The following is a 27,277-nucleotide window of genomic DNA, read 5'->3' as shown; positions in this document are numbered from 1 at the left end:
AAGCCAAATGTAGATACAGGTACTGTGCAGTAGGAGTATCCCAGAACTTTTACATAAATTGACTGGTAGGACTACTCTGCAATACTGTTTTCTGCATGCACTGTTTTCCTGGTAAAAAAGTGATTAAGCCTTGTCCAAAAAGACCAAGACTTAAGAGTTATTTAAAAGTTGGGTTAATAAGGAGTTTGAAGACCAAGGTCAAGATTACATCTCGATCCTCTCAAAGTCTAAACTCTATGACCCGATCAGAAAAATAATTCCCAAGAATTGGCTGTCCTAACTATGTTGGTTTGGTCATTGTCTGAATGCCACAACTAGTTTGGTTAATTACAGGGAAAGGCAAGAAAATCTTGGTATACTCAGAGGTCTGGAGCACCTCTCCTCTGAACACAGATAGAGAGAGTTGGGGTGGTTCATCCCGGGGAAAGCTCTGGGGAGACCTTACAGCAGTCTATATTAGCAATGTTGCTGTTTTTCTTTTCCATCTGTGGAGTTTTATGGGTATTGCTCATGTCTAACCATTTGTCTATGATTCTTAGGGCACTTTAACTCATCTCCTTGAAATGCTTTAATAATTGCAGTGGGTTTCTATGTGAGAGAACTGACAGTAGTAACCCTTTCGAGTTAGGATGGGGTTTACTGTGGGGCTGACATTTGAGAAGTGGGGTAGTGAAGCAATTTTTGCAGTGAACCTTAGCTAAGCCCTCTGGTCAGTGGCATGCTCAAGCTGGTTATGCTGGATTTGAGGCAAGTTTGCGAAGATTCCTTCCTGTACTACTGTGTGGGATTGTGCCTTGAACATAATGGTAATACACAGCTGTGCATTATTGCACATCCATCAGGTTGCTGTGGAGTCCGCTGTTGACTGAATATTGATATTTCTCAGTATAGGAGCTGAATTACTTGTAATTTTAAGAAAGCTGTAGCCTATGTCTTAGAATTTCTTACTTTCCATATCTTCTGTGCTTTATAAAGGCAATGTTCAGGAGTGTGACAAAGGAAATGACTTCAAGATATAAATCTTAATTTCTGAAATTTTAGGTGAAAGCATGCTTGCTGCTTAGGAACAAATTCATTTTCCATTTGACAGGGACTCAACACAGATTCACCAAGAGGAAATCCTACTTGACCAACCTGATAACCTTCTTGAGATTATAGCTGGCTGGCTAGATGAGGGGAGAGCAGTGGATGTCATCTACCTTGACTTCAGCAAGGCTTTTAACACCATCTCCCATAACATCCTCATAGGAAAGTTCAAGCAGTGTGGCTTGGATGAGTGGACAGTGAGGTGGATCAAGAACTGGCTGAATGACAGAGCCCAGAGGGTGGTGGTCAATGGCACAGAATTGAGTTGGAGGCCTGTAGCCAGTGGAGTTCCACAGGGATCAGTTCTGGGGCCAGTCTTGTTCAACATCATCATCAACGACCTGGATGAGGGGACAGAGTGTACCCTCAGCAAGTTGGCTGATGACACCAAACTGGGAGGACTGGCTGATTCCCCAGAAGGCTGTGCTGCCATTCAGCAGGATCTCGACCGGCTGGAGAGTTGGGCAGAGAGGAACCTCATGAGGTTCAACAAGGACAAGTGCAGAGTCCTGCATCTGGGAAGGAACAACCCCATGCACCAGTACAGGCTGGGGGTTGACCTGCTGGAGAGCAGCTCTGCAGAGAGAGAGAAACTTGGGAGTGCTAGTTGACAGCAGACTAACCATGAGCCAGCAATGTGCCCTCGTGGCCAAGAAGGCCAATGGCATCCTGGGATGCATCAAGAAGAGTGTGGCCAGCAGGTCAAGGGAGGTTCTCCTCCCACTCTGTCCTGGTGAGGCCTCATCTGGAGTCCTGTGTTCAGTTCTGGGCTCCTCAGCTCAAGAGGGTCAGGGAACTTCTGGAGAGAGTCCAGTGCAGGGCCACCAAGGTGATCAGGGGACTGAAGCATCTTCCTTATGAAGAAAGGCTGCGTGATCTGGGACTGTTCAGCCTGGAGAGGAGGAGACTGAGCGGGGACCTCATTAATACTTACAAGTATTTAAAAAGTGTATGTCAAGAGGATGGAGTGGCACTTTTTTCTGTAGTGTCCAGTGATAGAACAAGGGTCAACAGGCACATAAAAAGTTCTACTTAAACATAAGGAAAATGTTTTTTACTGTGAGGTTGAGGGAGCCCTGGCACAGGCTGCCCAGGGAGGGTGTGGAGTCTCCTTCCCTGGAGGTTTTCTAAACCTTCCCAGACGTGTTCCTGAGCGACTTGATCGAGTTGGACCTGCTTCAACGGGAGGTCGGACTAGATGATCCCTAGAGGTCCCTTCCAACCCCTACCATTCTGTGATTCTGTGATTTTAATAGCAGTAGGATATGGTCTCACCAGAATCTAGACTAGAACTTGGATGTAAAACAATGACTAAGTCAAATCTCTTCAAATGATCTCATTGTTGAAACACCGTTGAAATGATATTTGCTATGTGATGTATTTATCTAAATTGGACTCAGTTACTGTATACCTAAATCAAGTGTGATGCCTCACTGAAATGGGCTGTTAAAGACAAAGACTTTGTTTATGTAACTCCCTGTGAATCCAGCTGAAATATAGGAAACAGTAAATGTTTCCTGAATTTAATTTTTTCTTTTTGACAGTCTTTCAGTAGTAACATAGCAGGATTTAATCATTGTCAATTATAGGTCTTAATTAAATGCTAGTAAGCACTTGTTATTGTGACAGTGGAATGGAAATAAGTATCTGATGATTTAAGGACTGTTTCTAGGAGTAACTTCTCCTGAATAAACTTTTCTTTTTCATCCCTGAGCTTAAAAATGGAAAAGATTGTAAGAAATGCATGGTTGACATTTTATTTTTGAGGATCTAGCTTTTGTTATAGATTGGCTTCATTTTTCTTTCAGTTAATAATGTTTGCAAAGCTGTATGTTTTACTATTTTTTAACTATTTTGTGTAGTTTGTGTATTGCTTGTTCAAAATAGAAGTTTAAGCAAACCAAAAGAGTTAAAGTAGATCACTAATAATTTCTGTGTGTAAATAACGCATTGTGGATACCATCTACCAGTGAATTGCAGTGCAAATTGAAAGTCCTAATTTGAACACAATCCTCTTAATATTCAGTTTATATTTATGCTAAAATCTGTAGAGACATAGAGTAGTTTTATGATAATTAACAATGGGAAAACTGTGGAAGTCTTGGTGTTTGATTTAGATAAGTACCATCAATAGGCATGTTTATTCATCCTACACATATCTCTCAAGTTTCCTTGCAAAATTTCTGGCTCTTTGGGCCTTGAGGGAAGCTAGACATGTATTGTAATTCTGCATTTGGTTCCCACTAGACTCCACAAAATCAAAGAAAAATGGGAATAAAATTACTCATTCATTTTTGAGTTTCCTCACAGAAGGATAGTTTAAGTTGTTTGGCTTTTTTTTTTCCCCCGTCTGTTTTCCTCATTATAGTGGTAACTACAAAGCTGGAATAGTTATGTGTGTTTGATTTATTACTAAAGTAATTCAAATCTGGACCATGTGAATCTTTTAGGTCTCTTTTTCTTTGTGCAAATTGCATGAATCTTACAGTTTTCTTATTCTAATCTGTGATGTTAGTAAGCTTCTACTGCAAGCTTAATGATGGATGCCTTGGAGACCTGTGCTACTAATTATGCTCTGAGTTTTTTCTCAGACCATCTGACTCTTTGTGGTAGGTTAGGAACTTTATCCGCAGCATCAAACATTACCAGCTCCTTGGCAAGGAAATAAGCTGCTTACTGCATGACATGAAAAGGCTGCGCTTGGCAGTGTTCGTGTGATGATGCTAAGCAGGTTTGGAGCTGGAACACTGCTGAACTTGGCAGTTTCCTTGTTAAGATATGTTAATCAATCCCACTGCAATGTTTTCTCAATGCTAGAATTTTGCCAAACATCTGGCTGGGAAGTTGCCCTCGACAGCTGGAGCATGTGACCGTCAAGCTGAAGCACGAGCTGGGTGTTACGGCTGTGATGAACTTCCAGACCGAATGGGACATTGTTCAGAATTCCTGGGGCTGCAACCGCTACCCGGAACCCATGAGCCCTGAGATCCTCATGAAACTGTATAAAGAGGAGGGTCTGGCCTATGTCTGGATGCCAACCCCAGACATGAGCACCGAAGGTAACGCTCTGCCCACTTGCCGTAAATAAATAGTCATAACTCCTTTGAGCTGCTAATCTGTCACTTTCATGACTGTTTTGGTTTTATTTTATGTGTAAATTTTGCATAAAATATAGCTAACGCACTAGGTATAATTTCTCTGTTGTCTCTTACAAATTATTCATGTTTTCTTGTAGACAAAGAGGCCATCTAAAGTACTTTGTGTCTAGCAATATATGTGCATTTGAGTTTAAGGCCATCTGACATTGGTAACTGCTTGCCTGTTTTTGCTTTGACTTGAGTTCAGCCTGTATAATAAAAACATGCTGTGTAGGTAGAAGACTGCAAGCTTGCACAGCAGGACAGCTTGCCATTCTTTCTGGTTAAAAATGGAGAGACAGTGCTGTGTATCTGTCTCTGCTATTCCCTTCCCCCAACAAATAGTTTAACTGTAGTATCCCAGTCTGATGAATATCTATAGAGTCATTTATGTAATTATTTGTAATTAATTTAGAATACCCATAGCACCTGATGTTGTAACATAAATTATTATTAATTCCTCTATTGGAATGCTCAGTTAAAAATCTTATTTCTAACCAGTAGATTAGAAAGTGTGCCTATTTTCAAGTAAGTAGCCTACCAGCAGAAGAGGGTGCTGAACTGTCATATCAGTAATAGGACATCAGGGAAGACAGGAAACCTTAAAACAGGGATTTGAAAGGGCTTAACGTCAGTGCTCATCTGTGCCATGAGGAAAAGTTAGGCTCTAATGTTGGCAGCTTCAGTTCCCAGGGTAACAGGGAGAAAAGTGTCAGAAAATACAGTTTATTCAACCTTTTGGAAGAGAGAAAGTCTGTTCTGTGTTGTCTAACCGTATACTTAGTACACAAATCATAACAGTGTTTTGTACACAAAAATACTCTTCTCCTCTCCCTCCCTCACTTATTTGTTACATAATGACCTTTATTCCAATGTTTTGGAAAGCAGCAGTACATAGGTAGCTTCAAAAACCTCTGGTTCTAAAAAGCATTTCATTTTTGGCTCGCTGATTTTAATGTTATGTAAGATGTGCTGTTTGATGTGATTTACTACCTCCAATCCCTGTGAAGGCGAATATGCCACACACATCTAGTGTTTATCAGAAGGTATATTTTTTTATAAGAATTGGGGCATTTTACAGATTTTGGGTGATCTAAATCTGTGTTTCACAAAAACCCCAAAGTTAGGATAGAAGGTCGTTTGAGAATAAAAAACCCAAACCCCAAAATATGTCAGATTTGTTGTTATGATTTAGAGCTCACCAAGCTGCACAGGCATGATCTCAACCATAAACCTAGCTTTCTCAAGTGCAAATGAACATGCTTTGTTTTTAACCTTAGGAAGAATACAGATGTTGCCACAAGCTGTCTGCCTCTTGCATGGGCTATTGGAGAACGGACACACTGTCTATGTTCATTGCAATGCTGGCGTTGGCAGGTCTACAGCTGCTGTCAGTGGCTGGCTAAAGTATGTGATGGGATGGAGCCTAAGGAAAGTGCAGTACTTTTTGGCTTCCCGAAGACCAGCTGTCTACATAGATGAGGAAGCTCTGAATCGTGCTGAAGATGATTTCTACCAAAAATTTGGACGTCTTCATTCCTCATGCAAAATACAAGAGTAGAAAAGCAGAAGAGGAAAGGAAGATGAAGAGGAACCCCTAGATTTGAACCCCAAGGACATCATTCCTTCCCAAGGAAATCATGAGTCAGACTGTCCTCTTCAGGTTATAAACTTGTCAAAAGAGTCATGAGAATTTTGTTTAAAAAGTGCCTTTGAGGGGTTTTTATTTGCTTTCTTTAAGGTGACATGCTTCATGTTTTCAAGCCTTTTTCTGCAAGTATAAGGCCTAGACACTCTACAAAGGGAAATGAAGATTTTTCTTTTAACTGCTTGCCTACAGGAACTAAAGTTTTAAGGTAGTAAGATGTGAGGTGAAATAAAGTTGGAAATATTTTAGTGACAAGAAAGAGAAGGCATTCTCAGAAAAACATACAAAGATTGACTGAATTAAGGTTCAGGTTAGGATGAAGTTGATCATCATCAAAGCTGCTCAGTTATTTTAGGTGCAGGGTATATTATTGAGGTGTTTTCTAGTGATTTTGTAGACAAGTGGTTTTAATGAGAAATGAAACTGATTTTTTAACTCGATTTCTTAAACAAAAATCTGATGTCTAATGCAGCAAACTAGAATCTGCTCTCCTGGACTATCTAGTTAATGTTAAAAATTTTAAATTACAGCTGTATTCTTTTAGGGCAGTCAGGTTATGCTGAGATGTGGCATGAAAAGAGGAAACAGCTCCAGTTGCTGCAGTCTTACTCTGTTACAGCGAACAACTAGAATTCATTACATTATCCTAGGCTGTGTTTTGCTCTTCTGGTCCATGCAGTGCTGTGCATTGGCCTCCTTAGTTGACAAGTCAATCTAATCCACAATGGCTGGACTAAAATTGGACCTACAGGAGGAACTGCATGATAAGCCTCAGCACATAATTGACACCAGAGCTTCTGTGTTGTTGACATAAATTAATTCCTTCACTACATCAAAAGTCTCTTCTCACACAAGCAATATGTGTGTGTTCACAGATCCTAGATTTAGCTGATTGAAGCTAGTGCTGGGCTAGGTCAAGAGTGAATGAAATGAATGCATTCCTCTATAGGAGCAAAGAGCAGCCCTGAGGAAGGTTTCTCAGGAGCTTAGCCTCAGGAGGCTAATGTTGACTGTACGGATGATGCCCAAGGCTTCCCAGTGCTGCTTAGTCCCTTAGCTAAACCAAGCAGTGGCACCAACAGTTTTCAGCCCTGCTCAAGTAAAATCAATTTTCTCTAGGTTAAATCCAAGAGAGAATGGAGAGGAGAGAGGAGGGAAGAATCCTAACAGTCCCAAGAAGTAAAATATTAAGGGTGCATAGACATAAAGAAACCTAATAACTCTAGGTTTATTCTTCAATGAAGTCTCATTTTTCCAGGCAACTTGTTCCTCTAAAGATCCAGTTGATGCCAGAGTAATTTAGCTGATATATATTGATTTTCAGAATACTTAATAGAGAAACTATTAGATATTAACTGTTTATAGAGAATGTCTAAAATAATATGTTTTCTTTATCCTATACTTCAATCATCTTTAAAAGGAAAACAATGTTTATTTAAGTTACTCTATATGTGTGGTTTTGATCATGAATTTGTTTCTGACTTTTTGAAATGATGCTGCTGGTTTAGAAAATGGATGAGAAAATAAAAACATCATGACAATTCCAGCAGCCTGTTTTGCCATATGTCTTTGGTTCTGATTTCATGAGTAGCAAAAGGGATCATGACTGATATTTTTATATAGAGGTGGAATGAGCCACATTAATGGTAACAGCTCATTTCTTGTCTACTATGCTGTGCCAGTTTTGATGTGCTGTTGAGGAAAAAAATCTAAAAGAACAGAACAGCAAAGAAGTGTGAATGATATGGCACCTCTCATACTTCCAAAGGAAAAAAAATAATGAGGTTTCTTCTCTTTCTTCTCCCAGCCCAACACAGAGAGCAGAGGGAATGTGTCAGTGCTGCTGTCTGGTTGTTGGGGTCTCATGCAAATGTGTTGAGATACAGCTGACCACCCAGGAGTTACCTTGTTTTGACAGAGTTTAGAGTAAAAATGGTGAGATTTTGCTACCATGTCTCTCTCAAAATTATGTGCTGAGCAGAGGAGGATGGCATAAGAAATAGTGAGTTCTACTGAATTCACTTAAGTTTTACATTTCTGTGGATATATATTTGAGACCTCAAGCTTAGAATGTGTTTCCAAGCATCCCTGACAGTCAATCCCTTCCATTGGATAAAACTTGTAACATACTTTTGGATGAGTACTTGTGGGTTAGGCTCTTGTTTCATAGCTAACTATAATTCTTTTTTAAGGCTCTTGGGACTAAACAGTGCATAACATGGCCCAAACAAGCAAACATGTGACTAAGTAAGAATGACTGTTCTCTATCAGCTATTTCCTAATTCTGATTTTATCAGCAATGGAAGCAGATTGCTGCTTCATTTGTAGGGTAGGAATCGAAATGATAGAGAAGCCAGAAATTAGGAAGCCCTAGCAAGGGATTGTTGATTGATTGCTTTTATTTCAGTTTGCTTATCTGCTGAACGACAGGAGAACTATATAATATACAGATTGCATTAGCCTATGAACTGCATGAAAACAACTTGTCAACATCATATTAGCTATGAATGCAAAGAGATCCTATGGCTTGCAGTCCCGTTGTTTCTATTTGTGGCATATAATTTTTTTTTCATTGCCACCTTCCTGCCTTCCTCATTGAAGGCCACTCTTTTAATATTCATTCAAAGCCTTGTCTGTTCAATGAAACTAAGAACTGAAATGGTAAAGAGAACATTGCAAGAGGCTATGGAAAAAGCAATCACGTAAAAATATTCAATTTCTCCGATGGTATAATTACATGATAAATCTACATCTAGAGATTATCTATTAAAATTCCAATTTGTAATATGTTCTTATGCTGATTGGATAGTTATCTCTTTCCACAGACTAGCCTCTTGATAGAATTTGGATGAAAGGATGAAGACAGCCTGTCGTTTATGTACTTGTATATTTCCTTGCTACTTTAGTCATAAAAGTGCTACAAAAGTAAGAGATGAACATCTCCTATGGAAAGTATTAGAAACAGATAAACAGTAATGGCCATTTTAACGAACCAAACTAATATACACACAATAATAGGAACAAGGTAGAAATATTTTGATAACCCATGGCTGGAAAGCATCAGTTAGGGAAAAGAGTTTTCTGCTGGTATAAGCCTCAGTTTCTCTGCCCTGTTACAACCAGGTTTTAAACTCTATTAAATTAAAGAAAGTAGAATTTGCTGCATGAAGTGGCAACACTTATTATTAGACCAAACAATAGTGTACCTCTTTTCCCAAGGCTATGTACATGCAGGAGCTAAGCAATCCTAGCTCTTACAAGTGATTTCGTAATAAACACAGCCCCTTGAAAAATGGGTCAAGCTTTGAGTGGTATAGTTTCATTAATATTTTTCCTTTTGAGATCAGAAAAATACTAGTAAGAATCTTTTGCCTGACATTTTGAGGTAGGCAATGGTGAAAGGACATGGGGCTGACTTCCTTTCTTCCTTACTCCTTGTTATCTCACACTTTGAACTTTGATCCCTTGTCTGTTCTAGTTGCTTAAGTTCTAAATTTATGGTCTTCTCTCTCTAGTTGTACAGCGCTAAGAACAATGAAGCACTGGATGTGGCTAGGACCACAGTGTTTATACCAGGCTGTACTCTGGAGTAGTTGGAAAGTACCACTCCTGGCAACTAAGTTGTGTGTGCTGCACAAAAACATATGTGAAGCAGTGTCTCTGCTCTGGGGTAGAATTAACAATCTTGAGACTGCCAGCTAAGCCCTCTTGGGCAAAGATGAAAGAAAAAGATACAAATAAGAAAGTAAAAAGGCAGTCAATCCATTACCTACTATGATGGCCTTTTTGAGTTCTAATTTATAAAACCCACTCACTTTACTCATCTGTAATTGGGAAAAAACCCAAAAAGATATGAAGTAGTCAAAGACGTTTGCTGTAATTGTATTACCCTGCTGCTTTTTTTATTCTTCATTGTTAAATTGCAGTAAGAGATTTCAAAGCAATGATAAAGTTAAAAAAAAAAATGATTCTTTAAAAAACATACACTAGGACTTTGCAACAGGAAACTATGAAGAATTATTTAGAAGCATAATAACTACTACAAAAGCATGTATTTGGCAGGCAAGCCCTACCTTCTTGAAGGATAATGAACATTAGGCTGCCCTTAGCTAAAATGGAATTGGATTAATGTAGCAGAGGACAGGATATAGATGACTGTTTCCAATTCTGTTTACATTCTCAGTGGAAAGTCGACACCTCCACAGTTATTTATTTAAAAATATTCTGCTGGAAAAAAAAATGATGGTTTATTTTTCACATATATATGGCCTAAAGGGAAAGGAGCTGCTTTGAGGGAGCAGACTTTGGAAAGGTGAAAGGACAAAAGAATTAATCTTTTTTTTTCTGTTGCTCAGCAACACAACAGCATCACCAACAGCAAGACCAAACCATATGACTTCATAATTGATCTTCTTCCTAAATTAACAGAGGAAAGCATTTTTTTCAAGGGCAATGACATGACCATATATTAACATAATTGCATGGTTGTGATACAAGCAACCAAAGTACGTATTGTTGATCCTTCAGTTATGCTAACATGAACTTACAGGGTGTTCATTCTTAATTAGACATATTTTTCTCTTGCTTCACCCTTTCACCTCAGGATCCTTCATTCCAGTCTTGAGATGTTTTTAAATGGTTTTGTGGCTAAAAATTACCATATTGATAAAGATGGGTAATAAGTGTTTTATTAAACACGTTTTACAAATCAAAGCTTGTCTGGGGATAAGGATGCAAGCACTTTTACACCCTGTAAACTAAGGATGGCGATACTGTGAACCTTAGCTCTGTATAATTCAACCTTTTTTTAATTTTTGCATAAACATGTCTTGTTTGGGAGATTGAATTTATAAAGATTGTGATTTGATAATTACTTCAGTGCTGATGTTGTTATATTTACATCAAGGAAAACAGAAGTCCTGTTTATTCATGAGCTGGTAAAATATTAAATAATATCTCATTCCTGATTTAGATGATGTGAGGAAAAAGCATGAAACAGCTGCCAAGATGAAATTTCTAATGCTAGGCAGGTTTATGTGGTCTTTACTTAATGTCATTATATCAAAATTTGTTTTGTGGTAATGCAGTTTCAGCAGGGAAATAATTAATGATCCAGCCATCATCCAAGGGTAGCAGCCATGGTTAATTTGGGCTTCCAGCCCAAAGTCACTGCAACAAATTAAGTGCTTAAAATGAATATGTTCTTAAAAATTCAATAAAATTCATAAGCACAGAGGTTAAGAAATGAACCTAAAGATTGTGTTTGAAGAAAGGCAAAAATGTATAAAATATAATCCTAGTTAATGTCAAAGGGAAAAATATTTTGTAGTGGGACAGTAAATACCACAACTCATTTGAAAACATAATCAATGTGTTAGATAAAAAAATATAGCCTGTATTTAAAATTCACTAAGCAGTTAAAGAGGTACCACCTAACTCTTTAAGCTTAAAATGCATTACAAAATTTAGCTGAATGAAGAAACAAATGTGTAAGGGTAAGCTCTCAAGAATGCAGATTGGTTAGGTAATGTCTCTTGGGAAACTAACTCATGGAGTGAACTTAAGTCAGTAAAGGTATATGAGGACAAGAGTGGTTGCTGGTATGCTGTGGTTTGTCAGTCAGAAAATCTTTTGTATAGAGATTTATTGTTCTGAAATAAGATTGATAAGATCCCTCTTACAATATGCTTAAATGATAAAACCAGATGGAAGTCTAAACAAATATATATCTTGATGGAGTCCTTCTCTTTATGTGTCTTGCTGAAACTGTGAAGCCTTTTAGAAGTCTTTTGCCCCAAAACGCCTGAACTTATAGCTGAAGCACAAGAATGGGCAGTTCTGAATAGCAGTAAGGCCAGTTAGACTCTTCAGGTGAAATTAACTGAATCACAGAATGGTAGGAGTTGGGACCTGTAGAAATCATCTAGTCAAGTTCCCTATTTAAGAAGGTTCACCTCAATCAGGTTGCACAGGAACATGTCTAGTCAGGTTTTGAAACCTCCATAGAAGGAGAGTCCACAGCCTCCCTGGGCAGCCTGTGCCAGGGCTCCCTCACCCTCACAGGAAAGAAGTTTCTCCTCACTTTCAAGCGGAACCTTTCGTGTTCCACCTTGTGCCCCTTTCCACTTGTCCTGTCACTGGGCACTTCAGAAAAAAGCCTCACTCCATCCTCTTGACACCCACCCTTTAGGTATTCGTAAGTGTTGATAAGATCCCCTCTCAGTCATCTCTTCTTCAGGCTAAACAGCCCCAGGTCTTGCAGCCTTTCTTCATGAGACAAGTCTTCCAGTCCCCTGATCATCTTGGTAGTCCTCCACTGGACACTCTCCAGAAAGTTCTCTATCACTCTTGAGCTGAGGAGCCCAGAACTGGATACAGGACTCCAGATGAGGCCTCACCAGGGCAGAGAAGAAGGGGAAGATAATGTGTCTCGACCTACTGGCCACACTCTTCAAATTCACTCCAGGATGCCATTGGCCTTCTTGGCCCCGAGGGCACATTACTGGCTCACGGTTAGTTTGCTGTCAACCAGGACTCCCGGGTCTCTCTCTGCAGAGCTGCTCTCCAGCAGGTCAATCCCCAGCCTGTACTGGTGCATGGGGTTGTTCCTCCTCAGATGCAGGACTCTGCACTTATCCTCATGAGGTGCCTCTCTGCCCAATTCTCAATACAGTCGAGACCTCACTGAATGGCAGCACAACTTTCTGGTGAAAGAGCCAGTCCTCCCAGTTTCGTGTCATCAGCAAACTTGCTGAGGGTCAAACATGTTGAATAAGACTGATCCCAGAACAACTAGGACAACTGAAATAGAAAATGCTGCTCTGAGCTTTTGACGTCTTTTACTCTTCCTATCTTGTAAAATAAACGCATTATTCTGCGGTAAGCTTCATGCGAAGGACTACAAAGCATGTCATAGGCAATTACTAGATGTTCTAGACCACCAGAGAAACAGAAAGAAGAAAATACATGAGCTGCAGAAAGGAATGTTCTGCTTAGATGAGGCAGAGCAAGTGGCCAGGTGGCCTTCCTTCCAGTGGTCTCATGGCAAGATGTAGAGGGCTCACAATGCAGGCTGAGGACAGGAAGTTGAGGATGTCCAGGCAGAGCTGCCAAAGGCTCATAGACGAGGCACGAGCAGGATTTGAGAAAGCTGCAGTACATCAGCACTCTTATTTCTTCCTCACTCTTCAGAGTCACGTTGTCACTCTTATTTCAGCACATTTGGAAATATCTTTCAGCAGTTAGCAGACACCAGCACAGGGGCTAAGGAAATGCAACAGTGAGATACAAATACATCTGAGTGATCACCAAAAGCACACAATATCCACAGGAATACTAAGTCTGGCAAGCTATTTAACAAAATCTGCATAGATCATTATTTCTGAGAGGAAAAGATTTGATTAGGTCTCTTGATTGCTGGGAACGTGACTTGAGTACACTTTGGAAAATGCTGAGCTCTGCCATTTGTGTGTTTCTGCCTATGGAACTGAAATCAATAACTTAATTTTAGCTGTAAAGGTGGTTTTATTTTGCTTTCCCAAATAGCAGTAATTATAAGGTGTCTTTAATTGGCATGCTGATTTAAAAAGAAAAAAAAAATACCCCCCCCCCCCAAGAATCATATCAGAAATGGATAGAAATTAACTATATCTAGGGTAATTTCAGTGCATTTCAGTGCATTTAGTGATGATCATCCTGGTTTGGGCAGATGATCTGCTGATTCTCCTTCTGCACTCTGAAAGGAACTGCTCAGGGGACACCTCCTTTAGACTGAAACATCTAACAAAGCACTTGCAGCTTGTGGAAAGATAAGTATGAGAATAGTATTGGGGATTTCAAGTTGAAAACTTTACACTTGGTGTCTAAATGTTTAGCTGCATTCTCTTCTTTGATTTTTGATAAGACAAGTTCCATATTGGTGCATTGCTGCAAACAAAATGCCCTCAGCATTTACAACACAGGTCATAAGCCCCTAAAAAAGGATAAGGACACTTGTTTGTTACGTGGCTCTGTGACTCAAGCAAGCTGTATAAGATGGCAAAATAAAATCACTTTGTTTTTCAAAGGAATGGGTGATAATAGGTGGTGGAACTTTATTACAAATACAATATCTGACAACTGCATTGTGCACACCAGCAGAGTTGTCTGAGCATCTGTGTTCATGTGCCATACATCTGCCTGGAAGAGAAAGAAAATGAAGAGCAAGCCTACCAAAGATCAGAGTTTTCAAGACTGCAAATTAAAAGAATGAATGTGTGCATGTCAGATGTGTAATGTCTGGAAACGCAGATGAGCTCTGCAATGTCTTGGGGAGAGCTTGAACTTCTTAGCAATATTTCATGGATGAGCATGATTTTCTCTAGTTTATACACATCTACCCTGGTAATTTCTCACTTGGTTTCTGTCCCTGCTTCTCCCCTTTGAAACAGACTCAAATATTACAGAAATTATGAAGAAAATTCTTCAACTTGTAGCACATTTATTCTCCATGGGCTTCGCTTTCCTGTTTTGATAACTGTGTGTTCCAGACTTGCCAAATTCCTGGGTGATACTGTACCTGTTTCAAGTGCCACAGCTCCTTCTTTTCACCTGTTCCTTCATAGTTCTCTAATCCAGTGGGGAGAAGCACAAAAACCACGTAAGCATTCTGCATAGCTCTGGATCACCTCCAAGAGATATGCAGAAATCATAGCAGGTGGATAGACAGAAATCTGAAAAAACACAGTTGGATGTAATTTTTCCATCAGTCGTCTTAGACATATTTTGAACTACTGTGTTTTTTTTTTCCTCACACTAGTTGCTACTCAGTTTCCTTCTCCTTCAGTGAAGGGAGCTAGCCTTGAAGAACGATGGACAACTTGCAGTGGTTGTGAATGGTCTTTTGGTCTCTTCAGCACACAAATATTACCAAATTCTGATGTGTGCCTCAGACAGAGCCCTTTGGAGCTGCATAATAGATACCAGAGCTACAGCAGTGTGGAGGTGCAGACACCCCTCAAGGGCCTTGTTGCTATATTGGAGCCAGCCTACAGTACGTTCTTGTCTTAATTAGTTGTGTAATGAACTGAAACTGTGCTCTCTTGTCTCAGCTACCATTTCAGTGAGTTGAGACTGTCTGGTACTCTGCTGTCCTAGCCCTGCACAGTACGTGGGCTGCATTGACTTTGCTTTGTACTGCAATTATCCATCCTGGAGGTGAAGTGACAGAAGTGAAGGACCTCTAGTGATGGAGCTTAATCAGGGCAGTAGGTGGCTAAATGAGGATGGATGGTGAGAACCTGATCACCAACAGCTTAGATTGTCTTGATTTGTATCTGATGTTTTCCTAGGGGCCTGTAAGAATAATATTTCTTTTCTGACTTCTGAGATGATCCCTAGGTCCACCTTGTTTGCTCAGCTCAAAAACACGACTTGCATCCTGGGGATATCTGGGAAACAAAGTCTGAGATTTAATCTTGGTTTTTGTGTTTCTAAAGCAAGGGTGATAATGTTGTTCTCCCCTAGGCCATAGCTGCACAGAACAGTTCACAGATTGAACAAGGTCACACTGACATTTCAAGCAGCCCAACACCTCGATTTTGGTGGTGGCTACAAGCAGAAGTTAAGGCTAGAATCAGATCAAGGCAAACAGAGGATAGTATCCCCCTGCCAGGCTTTGACCATTTGTAGCTTAAAATATTTCCAGAGATGGTGTAATTTCTCTGTTTAGTAATCTATAATGTGACTCTCTTCGAGTGCTTGTGTGGGCACAAGCTTCAATCATTCACAGTAGCCTCTGTCAAAAAGCTCCACAGGCCTGCTACACACTGGAGGAAGAATCATGCTATTTTGTTTGTTTTATGGTGTATTTCACATCCCCTAGTTTTTGTATTAGAAGAGTATATTTAGTCTGGGGTGGTGGTGATTTTCCACAGCAGCCCTTGCACTGCTGTGCTTTCTGTTGGTAGCTAAAGATGTGTATTGATAGCACATCAATGTTTTGGCTACTGCTTGTGGAGCATCAAAGGCTGTCCCTCCAACATTTCTTCCCCTACCTTCACCAGTAGCTGTGGGTAGGCAGGATCCTGGGAGGGGCCACAGCCCTGAGATCTGACCCAGGCTGATCAAGGAGATATTCCATACCATATAACGTCTGCTCAGCAATATAAGCTCGGGGAGAGGAGCAGGAAGTGGGAGGCATGAGTCACTTTTGCTTTCCAAAGCAACTATTACGTATATTGAAGCCCTGCTTCTTGGGAAGTGGCTGGACATTGCTGCTGATGGGAAGTAGAGAGTAACACCTTTATCTGCTTTGCTTTGATTCTCATGCATGTGGCTTTTCTTTATTAAACTGCTTTTATCTCAACCCACGAGGCTTCCATCTTATTTTCTCCCCTCCTTGGTTTGCTGAGGAGGGGGGTGATAGAGTAGCATGGTGGGCATCTGGCATCCAACCAGGGTCAAACCACCACAAAGAGTCAGACCATAATTGATCTCTTCTTCACCTCCTCCATCAAAAAAGCATGTACACCCACATAAGCACACACATAACACAATATTGAGCACTTGATGAAATCCAATGGGAATAAACAAAATCTTAGCCCAAAACTAAACACAAGCTCATCTGCAAATGGTTTCCTGAGCATGAGGACTTCAACAGCATTGCTACAGTTACACTCATTCTATTTTAAACAAAATGAGCCTTTCTTTAGGTAGACATTTAAAAAGTCACTTTCAAACTTCTGCTTTCCTTGAGACAAACTTTTCCCCTCTATCTCTGTTCATTATCTGCTGATATCAAAGAAAGTGTGCATGCCATTCCAATGTAGCTTGCAATCTTTTAACTCTTGCTTACCTCTGATTTCCATTTGTTCACTACCCCTGGTCAGAGGCCACCAGCATGAAGAGAGAAGTAACCTCTTGCATTCATCAGGCCATCTTGCAGATGCCTGAAGGTGAAAAAATTCTGCAAGCACCAAATGGTGCTTCTGAGTGATTAAACAACCAAAGACAAGTGCAGAGTCCCCCATGTACCAGTACAGGCTGGGGGTGACCTGCTGGAGAGCAGCTCTGCAGAGAGACCTGGGAGTCCTGGTGGACAGCAAACTAAACATGAGCCAGCAATATGTCCTTGTGGCCAAGAAGGCCAATGGCATCCTGGGGCACATCAAGAACAACTTTTTCACTGGGAGGGTTGTTAAGTACTAGAATGGGCTGCCCAGGGAAGTGGTGCCATCGTGTAAAAAACATGTTAAAAGACATGTAGATGAGGTGCTGAGGGACATGGTTTAGTGGCTTGAATGTGTTAGGTTAGTAATTGGACTCAATGTTCTTAAAGGTCTTTTCCAACCACACGAATTATATGATTCTAATTATTTTATTTATAAAAATCCTGATGCATAGATAAAAGACCTAGAAGTAACAGAGGATAACCTAAAGGAATGAGAGTCCTCATGTATGTGCCTAAGCATGTTTCTGATTAATGCTTCCTAATGTCCATGTCCCAGTCCTCATCACTTTTCCCAGAACTTTACTTCTGGATATGTGATGCAGCAGCTGTAATGCCCCTCCGTGCTCACTGAGGAGTTGTATGGACATTTCTAACAGAAAATCAGAGAGCAGAGGCAAATCTAATGTCTCTCCCTAACTTGGGAGCACTTCAGGTAAGCACCTCTGCCTGCCTGGGACACGGGACATAGCATTATCCCTGGAGGAGACATCTCTCTGTGTAATGAAGTTAATGACCCTTGTTTTTCAGGGTGATGGGCAGGGGGTGATGGTTGTAGTGCTTATTGTAATTATCCAGGACTTGGATAATTGGCCTAGAAAATGGTACCCTGAGATCAATTCACTCCTTAGCCCAAAATGTTTCAAGACCATGTCTCGAAGGATGTGGCCCTGGATACTGAACTGTATATCATGTGAAGGCGTTTTATATTAAAGAGACTAAGTAAGCTGGAAACATCCAAGAGAGTGGGAAGGAAATCACCAGACTCCCTGGCAATTGTGAGCATCCTAGTCTCCAGATCCCACCATCAACATTTCTCCCATGTTTTCTTCTCTCCAGCCCAATGAAACTTCAAATCTGTTCTACACACTGGCATGACTCTCACATGTCATGTTTTACTGTGGGGCAGTAAGTGACTTGATCCCACCATACTGCAGCTTAGCCTAGAGCTTATTGGTAAAGCAACTTGCAGATTTTACACTCGTTTGCAAAATAAGTGTTCTTATGAGCAGGCTATTGTGAAAAAGCTATCACAATAATCTCTGGTATTTCAGAAGAAATGAAAGAAGTTGTGGCATATGCTCACATTAGCACTTAAGGTACTCACAGCCAGTAAGTGATATTTTTGCTCTGAAAACTACACTCTCTGTCTATGGTGATGTAAATCCCGTCCCCAGTAACTGATGTATACAAACTGAGGAGGAAGTGCTCCACGCTAGCACCGCTGCTGCCTCAGATCCTGAGGCGGCTTTTGGATTTCATCTCCTTCTGAGGCTGGCATCTGTCATATGAGATAAAAAGAAAGTGTGTGTGTGCAATCCTTGTTTTATTCAAGAACTTGCAAGCATTTGCTAGAATGAAAAAGGTGAAGAAAAGGTACATCATAATGAAGGACATGCAAGGTAAGGCGCTGCCTCACCAGTTGTGAAATATTTCCTTTCTTTCCCTTCTCAGTCCATACAAGATACTCAAATACTACCAGCAAAAGCTATAGTTAATAACAGAGAAATATTATAGACTTATGTAAATAATTTGTTTTTTTCTGTTGTCTTTTTCTTTTTTTCCCCAAATTACCATATTATTTAAAGAAAAATTTAAAGGGGAAACTATGTATTTAGTTGCAGAGCAGTCACAGAGAACACCAGCTTACTGGTGGTTTGCTAAAAAAGATAACATTGGGGGAAAGAAAGAAAGAAAGGGAAAAGTCATATGTCTTTGTAGCTGTTCCCACACTCTTCATCTGCTGCCCTCAAACAGCTTGTGCCACGGTGGGGAAATCTGGAATTAGGCTGAAGTGCCTCAGGAAATATATTCATGAAACATGGCATACAAAATCATGACCTGAAAGTGGATGCCAAGGGGAGGGGTGATTTTTTTTTTTTTGGTTGCTATGGGAGTTCATTGCTGTCTGGGAGAACTCTGTCATGCACAGACAGGCCATGCTCTCCCAGTGGCAAGCATCTGTATGCCACAGGAGCAGGTTTGATGGTAGCCTCACAGCAGGGACTGGCCCATCACCTTAGAGCTATAAAGGATCTTTAATTACCCTGGGACCAAACTGCTGAGTGGCCACTACAGTGATGCTGTGGGTGCTGGTAGTCCAGACTTCTGGCTTGGGTGTGTCTTCCCCTTGGGGAGAAAAATAGAGAAAAGCCAATGTAAGGAGCCAGTGCAGCATGCCACTGCATCAATCCACGAGGATTAGCATTAGGCAGACTTCATAGAAATGTGGGCTGTTACAGCCTGGGACAAAACCAAAGACAGACTAACTTTTTAAAAAAATGTACAAGCCTTCTTATATGAGCAAAGTTTTGAGATTCATCACAAAATGTGTCATTCATCACAAAAGAGTGTCATGGTGAAATCCTGCTCAGACTCCTGCCTTGTGCATTTCAGAGGGCAGCAGAGAGTCCAGACATCACTGCCTGTCTGGCAGTGGCCTGTCTAGGCAGATGAGTAAATAGAAACATGAACTAAAATTGGTATAATAAAAGGGGGATAGCTGGAGAAATCAGCTTGAAAAGCAAATGAGAGTCCTGGAAAGCCAGGCAAAGCACATCGGGAGAAGAAGCTGTGCAAATATCCATGTGTATGTGTGGTTTAGCAACTTCGTCAAAATGTTCCCAGCACGTCCAAGAAAGTAGCAGAAGGAAGGCTGTAGTTTTACAGATCAGTTTGTGGGATCCCAATAGAAAAGCCTGTCACACACATACCCATTGAAGTCTACTGTCCACATATGGGCACAAACACAAAATGCTGTCCTTTGGTTTTTTGTGTTCTCTCCTTAAAATATCTTTCCAATGAACTGTCACCCCTCTCGGCTGCCTTTCTCAAGTGTTCTCTTGCTATGCATTTATTGAACTTTTAAGTCACTGCAGTTTCTACTAGTATATGGGGAAAAAAAAAAAGATCAGCATCCAAATATGGGTTTGAACAGCCTGACTTGTAGGGCTTCTTGTTTTAAGGATTTTTCAAGAGTTTTGCCTGGGCTGTTGAAGATTTTTTTTACCTTCATGAGAATGCTTCTCCTTTCCTGTTTTTAAAATGGAATTTTCATTCTCATTTCAATTGCTTGAGGAAAATGAAACCAACAACTAGGGAAGGTGACTTTCCTCATTCAGATCAAGTTGGTACCATTTCTCGTAAAAAAATAAAAAGAGAAAAAAGGCTAAAGAAAAGATGAAGTACTTGACAGTGCACCCATATCAATCTTCCCAGATCTTGTGTTTGGGGAGGACAAGGGGTTCTGAGTTAGTCTTTTATCAGACTGTCAGGATATTATTTTCCCTTATAAACTCTAGGTTCTGTTTGCATTTCTGTGGCATCTTAAATCCCAAAGGACTGGCAGCTCTTCACCTTCTATCCATCTGGTCTGTCTTCACCCTCTATTGAAGTACAGCTGCCACAGTCTCAGGAGCACAAATTGGAAATGTGTTTAATTGTGTATAACACTGTCCCACAGTGAAGGACAGAAGCAAAGCAGAATCCAGCAGAACATCAGGGGGCCTTGAGATAAAAATGTAGCTAAAATGAATATTCAACTAATATGATTTGCTGAAAATAAATCTCACTTCATCTCATCCCTTACCTGTTTTAAGCCTATTTGTATTATAGGTATCACGTGGAAGGTATCTGCGTACCAGGGCACTCCTTCTAGCAAAAAGATACCAGATGAAGGTCATGCTGTTTTCTAGCAGCAGAGCCGTTACAGACCAGCCTGACTTGACTATCTCCAAGAATAACTTGGGAGGATGAGAAAATTCCTGAGCCAGTGGGCAACGAAACAGACATCACAGAGATAACATTTTTGCTGGAAATTAGGTGTTCTTGCTAGATCTACAGAGATGTAAATTCAAGAAAAAGATGACTGAGAGTCAATCCCTTTATTCTATAAAAGCCCAGCCCCATTTCTGTGGGGTGAGAGGATTTCTGCTTACTCTTCTTTGGAGTGTGTCTGAAAATCTTCCCCCTTGAGCAGAGACGCTCCTCAAGTTTACCCTCTGGAGGTGAGAGATAGAGAATAGCCCACTGTCTTTGATATGAGTAACATCATTCTCTGTGAAATAAGTATTTTCTATTTAAAAAACCTAGCTTTAAACTGTTAATTAAATTACTAATAAGTAGTAGCTACAGTACTAATACTGTGTAGTAAGTGTTCCTCCAATCCACTGCCTACTAAAACAAAAAACCCATATTCATGTTCTGATTGCAACTGTATGTGAAATATATTTCCAATTCCAATACTGTTATTATTCTGTAAAAATAAAATTCTGCTATACCCTCCGAGTTTGCTATTAACACCTTGTGTGCACAGAGAACAATCTGTCACAACCTATATCTAGAATTTTGATCAAAATCGACTAATTTCTAGTTGCTTCTGAATTTGCTTAGGTAGAGTATACTTTCTGAGTCTCAGAGGTGTTCATGTCCTTGCAGAAGATCAGTGGACGCTGGTGGAGCCCAGCTCACATATTTATCCTACCAAACCACAGGCTCCCTAGATAGCTCAAAGCAGCAATGTCAAATGAATGCTTGTTCCTTTTTCATAACAGCAGTGTGCTACTAATGCGTAATGGACAGACATCAGAATATTGGTCAGGATTGTAACAGCCTGTTCTAGCTAATAAGGTTCAGGACCTGCAATAACGCCAGGTATTCAGGGTTTATAGCTGCTATAAACGATGGCACTTCTAATGGTATAACAACAATATTCTGGGACTTTAATTCAGCAAGTGGATGGTCAGTGATATAATTTTAAGTAGCTTCTGCATTGCTATCTGCAAGAAAAAAGGTCAGCAAACACAGCAGCCTAGATCTTACCTCAGTGTGCTTGCTTTCCTCAGGGGGAGGCTATTCTGGTGGTGAAAGGAAGAAAACAGAGCAGTGATGTGCTGACTAGCACAGGTAGGACTTCTTGGCAAACATTTCCAGAGTGAATGGCTTGTTACATAGAAAAGATTTCAACCCCAATTAGCTGAAATTGTAGGGAGGAAGGTTTAGTTATTAAAAAAGAGTTCAAAGGACAGAAATTTGTTGAAGTTGATGAAACCCTGTTTGTTTAAGGCAGATGAAAGTAGTAAGATCATTCTTATAGATAGCATTTTGAGAACCTAGTTTTCACCAAGGTTATTCTGATTTAATAAAACCCCTCATTTCCATGCTGAGGCCATGTGTATGCCAGTGCACACTCTAGAGTCATCTTTAGCATTGGCTATTCTAATCGTTCCTGAATATTATTTGTAGGTAAGCCAGTCTGACAAGGAGATTTGGTATTCATGGTAACAATCCTCTTCCCTACCTTCCAGTCATCTCAAAGGACTCATTTGGTAATGTCTATCACATACAATTAAGTTGGAACCCCATTAATTAATTAATTAATATTAGTTGCTAATGGTTATGCAATTAATTGCATTTGGAAGAATATAAAATTGAGTAAATAACTTCAAAGTGTTGAGTCCTATTTGGCAAGCTAATACAGCTCATCCTGCCCAATTACACTGATAAGATTTTAAACTAATTGAGCTCACACTGTGCTTCTCCATTACCTGACATTCAGCAGCACACAGAGAAGATTAAAGGGCTTCAGGGGTTGTTGTGCTTGTAAAACCAGAAATAGTCACTCCTGGTTTTCATTTAAGCATAAATACATATTAATTCACAACTGAACAGCCCTTTGTATGGAGGTTGCCATAGAGATGAGCATTTTGAGAAGTTTGGGACTTTTGCTTGCATTTCAGGTTAAAAATAATGGCTCAGGTCATTTACGACCTCATTACAGAAAGACAGGTGCATATCCTGCAATCCAACCGGTCTCTCACCATGGCACCATAGGAGCAGAGGGCTCACCATACTGGATTAAATAATTTGTTCATCTAACTTGACATTTTGCCTTCTGCACTGATATTCTTGAGGAAGGTGGAAGGCTCCCATAATGCTCGTTACCTATCCAATTATGCTATGTGGTGTACAGGGAAGAAATATCCTTCCAGAGCCCTGCAGGCAATTAGTTTACACTCAGAAGTGTGATATTCAATTGCCCTTATTACTTCAGCATGCCAAGCAGCAAGAGGTGGTTAATGATTGCATGAAATTAGCCAGCCTTTTAAGAAAATCTACTCAGTTACCAGAACTTTACCTTGCATGCCAGCAAAACCTATATGAGTCCCACTGACAGTAGTAAAACTGAGGGAAGGTGAGTGAGAGATTATTCATCCACATGGCAAAATTTGTCTTTTTCAGCCTCTTGTTCATACTTGTGGAATCAGTCCTGAGGGACATTTTAGAGGACAATTATGTTCATTCAGAAGCAAATCTATTACTCTCCCCTGCTGAAGCTCCTGGCTTTTTGTTTGCTGTACAGAACTGGCTATTTTTCAGAGAAGGTTTTGGACTACTAAACTCTCGGTGTCTGTTGTCACACTTAGGATTCAGAAGTTGCTGGTGACTATATCTGTGATATGATGACATCTTCTGCCAGCTGCCAGACTCCCAGCAAAATGCCATATAATAATGGAGAGGATCTTATGAAATGCTTCAATGTTGGGAAGGAATGCTTTTGGAGTATTGGTTATTTTTTGTTGAATAGGAATGGGCAGCTGAACTAATTAACAGTTCAGCTCCTCAGAGAAGAAAACTAAAGTTCCTTAGGCAGAACAAACTAAACACTGAAAATTAAGTTATCTTTCAACAACTTTTTAAAATCTTTGCAATACAATTTGCACTTGGACAGGTATTTCCATTGTCACTGTCATTGTCATTACCAAGCTTCTTGTAAATTCTATAGGAAGATGGTATAAAAATATTTCCATTATCATCAGTGACTGGGTACTGTATCAGACCATACAAGAAAGGAGGCAGTAAATAATAACTGCTGTGAGAAACTATACGTTTGATAGCTCTTCAAACTAGACATGAGATCTGGGCTAGTAACTTTAATGTTCTTCAGAAAAAGTATTGGTACCAAACAGGTGCTCAAATTCATCAAACTTATGTTATGAAGGGGCTACAAGCGAAATTTCACAAGACCTTCAGTCTCTGAAGGACATATACTCTGATTAAGATGTATTGAATCATTAATTATTCATTAAGAGACAGTTAAGTTCTTACTGCTAAAAATTGAAGCAAAACTCTTTAGCTTTAAGGCTTAAAGAAATTAACTTCCTTTTGAGTGTAAGACTGTCTTCAAAAACCAAAGAGAGGATGGGGAGAATGGGCTGAAGATCATATTTAGGGTGCCAGGTTATCAGCTAAAATCAGTCTCATGCTTTTCACCACTATTGATTGGACCAAATGTATATTCTGTAAATGCATATCTCACCACTGATGTCTGTGGCACTGCCTCAATAAATACCAGGAATAATTTTGTCTTGTTTCACATTGAGTAATTATTTAATTCTACAGCTTTTACAGAAAAAGACTATTTGACTAAATGGACTTTCAAAATGGACTAGTCAAGGAACGTGAATTTTAGTCTATGAAGTGGATGATGGTGTTTTGGGCACAGTCTTGGTATTTGAAAAGAAGGCGTCATTAATTTCTATTTCCCTACGATAGACTTATTCTCATGACACACAAAAGCCAGCTGCTACTTCATAGGTCATAGTGAGCACATAGAGACAAAATATCACTTTGCCAAACATATTTGATTATTGCAAAATTTGTTTATGCTAATATCTCTGTTTCCTGTGATAGGAAAAAGTTAGACTAATGGGGTAAACATGCTTTCTTTTCCACATGGGCATTAAAATTTCAAGGTGTGTTAGCAATTCAAATTTTCTTGTACAACTTCAACTGTAGCTTACTGAATACAATGAGTGTAAACTAGAAAAATGGGTGGGTTTGCTTATCTCATTAATCAGAGGAATAAATTGCATTAAGGTGGTGTTGTTTTTCTGGAGCAGAAAACAAATGATTCTGTGAAAGATACATAGGAAATAAACCCAAATTGCTTCAAGTCTTCTAGCAACCACTGCCAAGAGCTGAAAACATCAGAGGTAAATGAATAATCACCAACAGAGCAGAACAACCATTAGACATAATGATAGAAAGCCTCCTTTCACACTCACAGACATCATCCTTTCTGTGCAATTACCAGTTGGCAGAAGCAAACAATTGGCTTTAAAACAAGATAAAGAACTACAAAAAGAACCTGGCTTTTTGCTTCAAGTGAGTGGACTGCTAGTGAATTCAGCTACTCTGCTTGGAAAAGGGAACAAATGAGAACATATGCTTTTACACCTTTCAAAGACAACTCAATGTAAGAAAAAAACCAACCTATTTTAAATTCTTACTTCTTAATAAATCAAGCAAGTACTATCCAAAATGTCTGACTTTCCTGCAACTCTTTTCAAGCAGAGTTAATAGGGCCTCTCAAGAGAGCCTTTAGATTTTCCTCCCTCTTGAGAAAGGTGCAGAAAAACGTGTGTATGGGTTTATCACTAGCTGATGAATAAGAGGAAGAGAAGGGGGAAACACTGTAAGTCTGTGTCTTCTTCCATGGTATCTGTTTTGCTCTAGTGGAGTGCTATTGACTTCTTATGCATCAATTACACCAGCAAGAGGAGAACAATTTCATTTTGTGTGTGAACAAAAATGCTTCAAGCACTATTTGGTTCAGTATTTCATTACTAGCTATTTTTACTTTGTGAAGGAAGTTGCCAAAGAAGATTGAGGATGTTACTTGGGGCCCATGCAGTAAAGAGGCTGACTAGAGAAGGGATAATTGAGAAATTGAGGGAATGTGCTGGAGACAGGAAATAAGTGATCTGCTCAGTGTCACAGAATAAACCCAAAATGACTTTGCAGGGTGATTTCTCTGTGGATGTTTTCCTTTCTGTGTGGGTTTTGGAGTTTGAGATCCAGAATTGTGGGATTTGTCAGGGATTTCTTTTGTTATTGTTTTACATTTCTGCTAAGTTCTAATTTCCACATCCTAAATCCCTCCAACATCAAATGGATAGCACTGTTTTACTGATCACCATTTTTAACTGACTCCAGCTAATTTGTACTGAGAATATTAGAAAAATAGAAACCATATATTTCATCACTGAGCAAGAAGGCTCAGAGTTGCACTTTCTCTGTGCTCTTAAATGTTTTATTTTCATATTTAGGAAAGCAGATGGACTTTTAATTCAAGTCTTGTCCATAAAAATGAGAATATCTGGAGTTTTAGAATAGAAGAAAATAAATTATATAGTACTCTTCAGAAACAGTTTCTGATTTTGGCCACTCCAAGCCACAATGATGGTACTATCTGTCTTCTAAATTTTAATGAAAACTTTAAGGCATTTTGAAATTTTTGAGTTAAAATCTATCATTATAAAACTCCTGCAGAGCAGCAGTTTCCTAAGGAATAAGTGACAGAAAAGAACAAGTTGATGGGCTCTCAGAAGTCAGACTATTTAATGTTACGATGTAAAGGAGTTTCTTTTAAATTTTAGATGTATTTTGACCCTTCTTGCTTTTTTTAAGCTGCATGCTAATCTCTCTCAAACAAAGAGAAAATGTTACCATATCATAGAGCTATAAACCATTTGATACCGAGACACGGCATACAGGGTTTCAATTCAGAAATAATGTTATTTTTCATTTCAGTTCCAGGAAAAAAAAAGTCTGCTAAAAGATTATCTTATTATGAATAAATTAATTCTCTTGTAATCCAGATCATTGTGCTGTATGGAAGGTTTAGTTTCAATAAAATAATAAGTTAAGGAATTATTTTTCAATCACTGTTTGCACAGTAATGTTTTACTGATGCATAGCTTTCTACTCACACAGCTACACTCCACAGGAAATCAATGAATGAGTATGTGCAACTTTAAGACAAATAAGACACTTGATTGTATGAAATGTCTTTTTAGGTAATCACTTTCAGTACCTAGAGACTTCAGGAGATTCTACAGTACCCTGAAAAATAGTGTTCAAAAAAATATTAACTTGACAAAAAATGTAATCATTATTCCTAAAGCACTAACTGATAGACTAGGCTAAAACAAACCAGACCTGTTACAGGAAATTGAGTAAATTGAAAAAATAATATACATACCTGAAATTACTTATATATATAAAAACTATATCTTTACCTGATGGTTCTCATGGCTTTGATATCAAGAAGTTATTGCCTTTCAGGGAAGTGGTCATCATCATTTCCAACTCATCTCCACACAGGACTAAAGATAGTCTTCTTGGACAAATATATGC

At 39.5% G+C, this 27,277-nt stretch overlaps 1 protein-coding gene across 1 annotated transcript in view; it reads left to right on the top strand.

Moving 5' to 3' along the window:
- The window catches only part of EPM2A (EPM2A glucan phosphatase, laforin), a 46,300-nt gene extending 39,038 nt beyond the window's left edge, over positions 1-7,262 (top strand). Inside the window, exons 3-4 of the mRNA XM_061991655.1 lie at positions 3,904-4,145; positions 5,504-7,262. Coding sequence (XP_061847639.1) covers positions 3,904-4,145; positions 5,504-5,784 — 523 coding nt within the window. The 3' untranslated portion in view covers positions 5,785-7,262. The remainder of the gene's footprint in view (positions 1-3,903; positions 4,146-5,503) is intronic.
- The last annotated feature ends 20,015 nt before the right edge of the window (positions 7,263-27,277 follow it).

The sequence above is a fragment of the Colius striatus genome, chromosome 2, assembly GCF_028858725.1.
Source record: "Colius striatus isolate bColStr4 chromosome 2, bColStr4.1.hap1, whole genome shotgun sequence".
Lineage (NCBI taxonomy): Eukaryota > Metazoa > Chordata > Aves > Coliiformes > Coliidae > Colius > Colius striatus.
The sequence above is the reverse complement of the archived record's forward strand: the minus strand, read 5'-3'. Positions and strand labels throughout refer to the sequence as shown.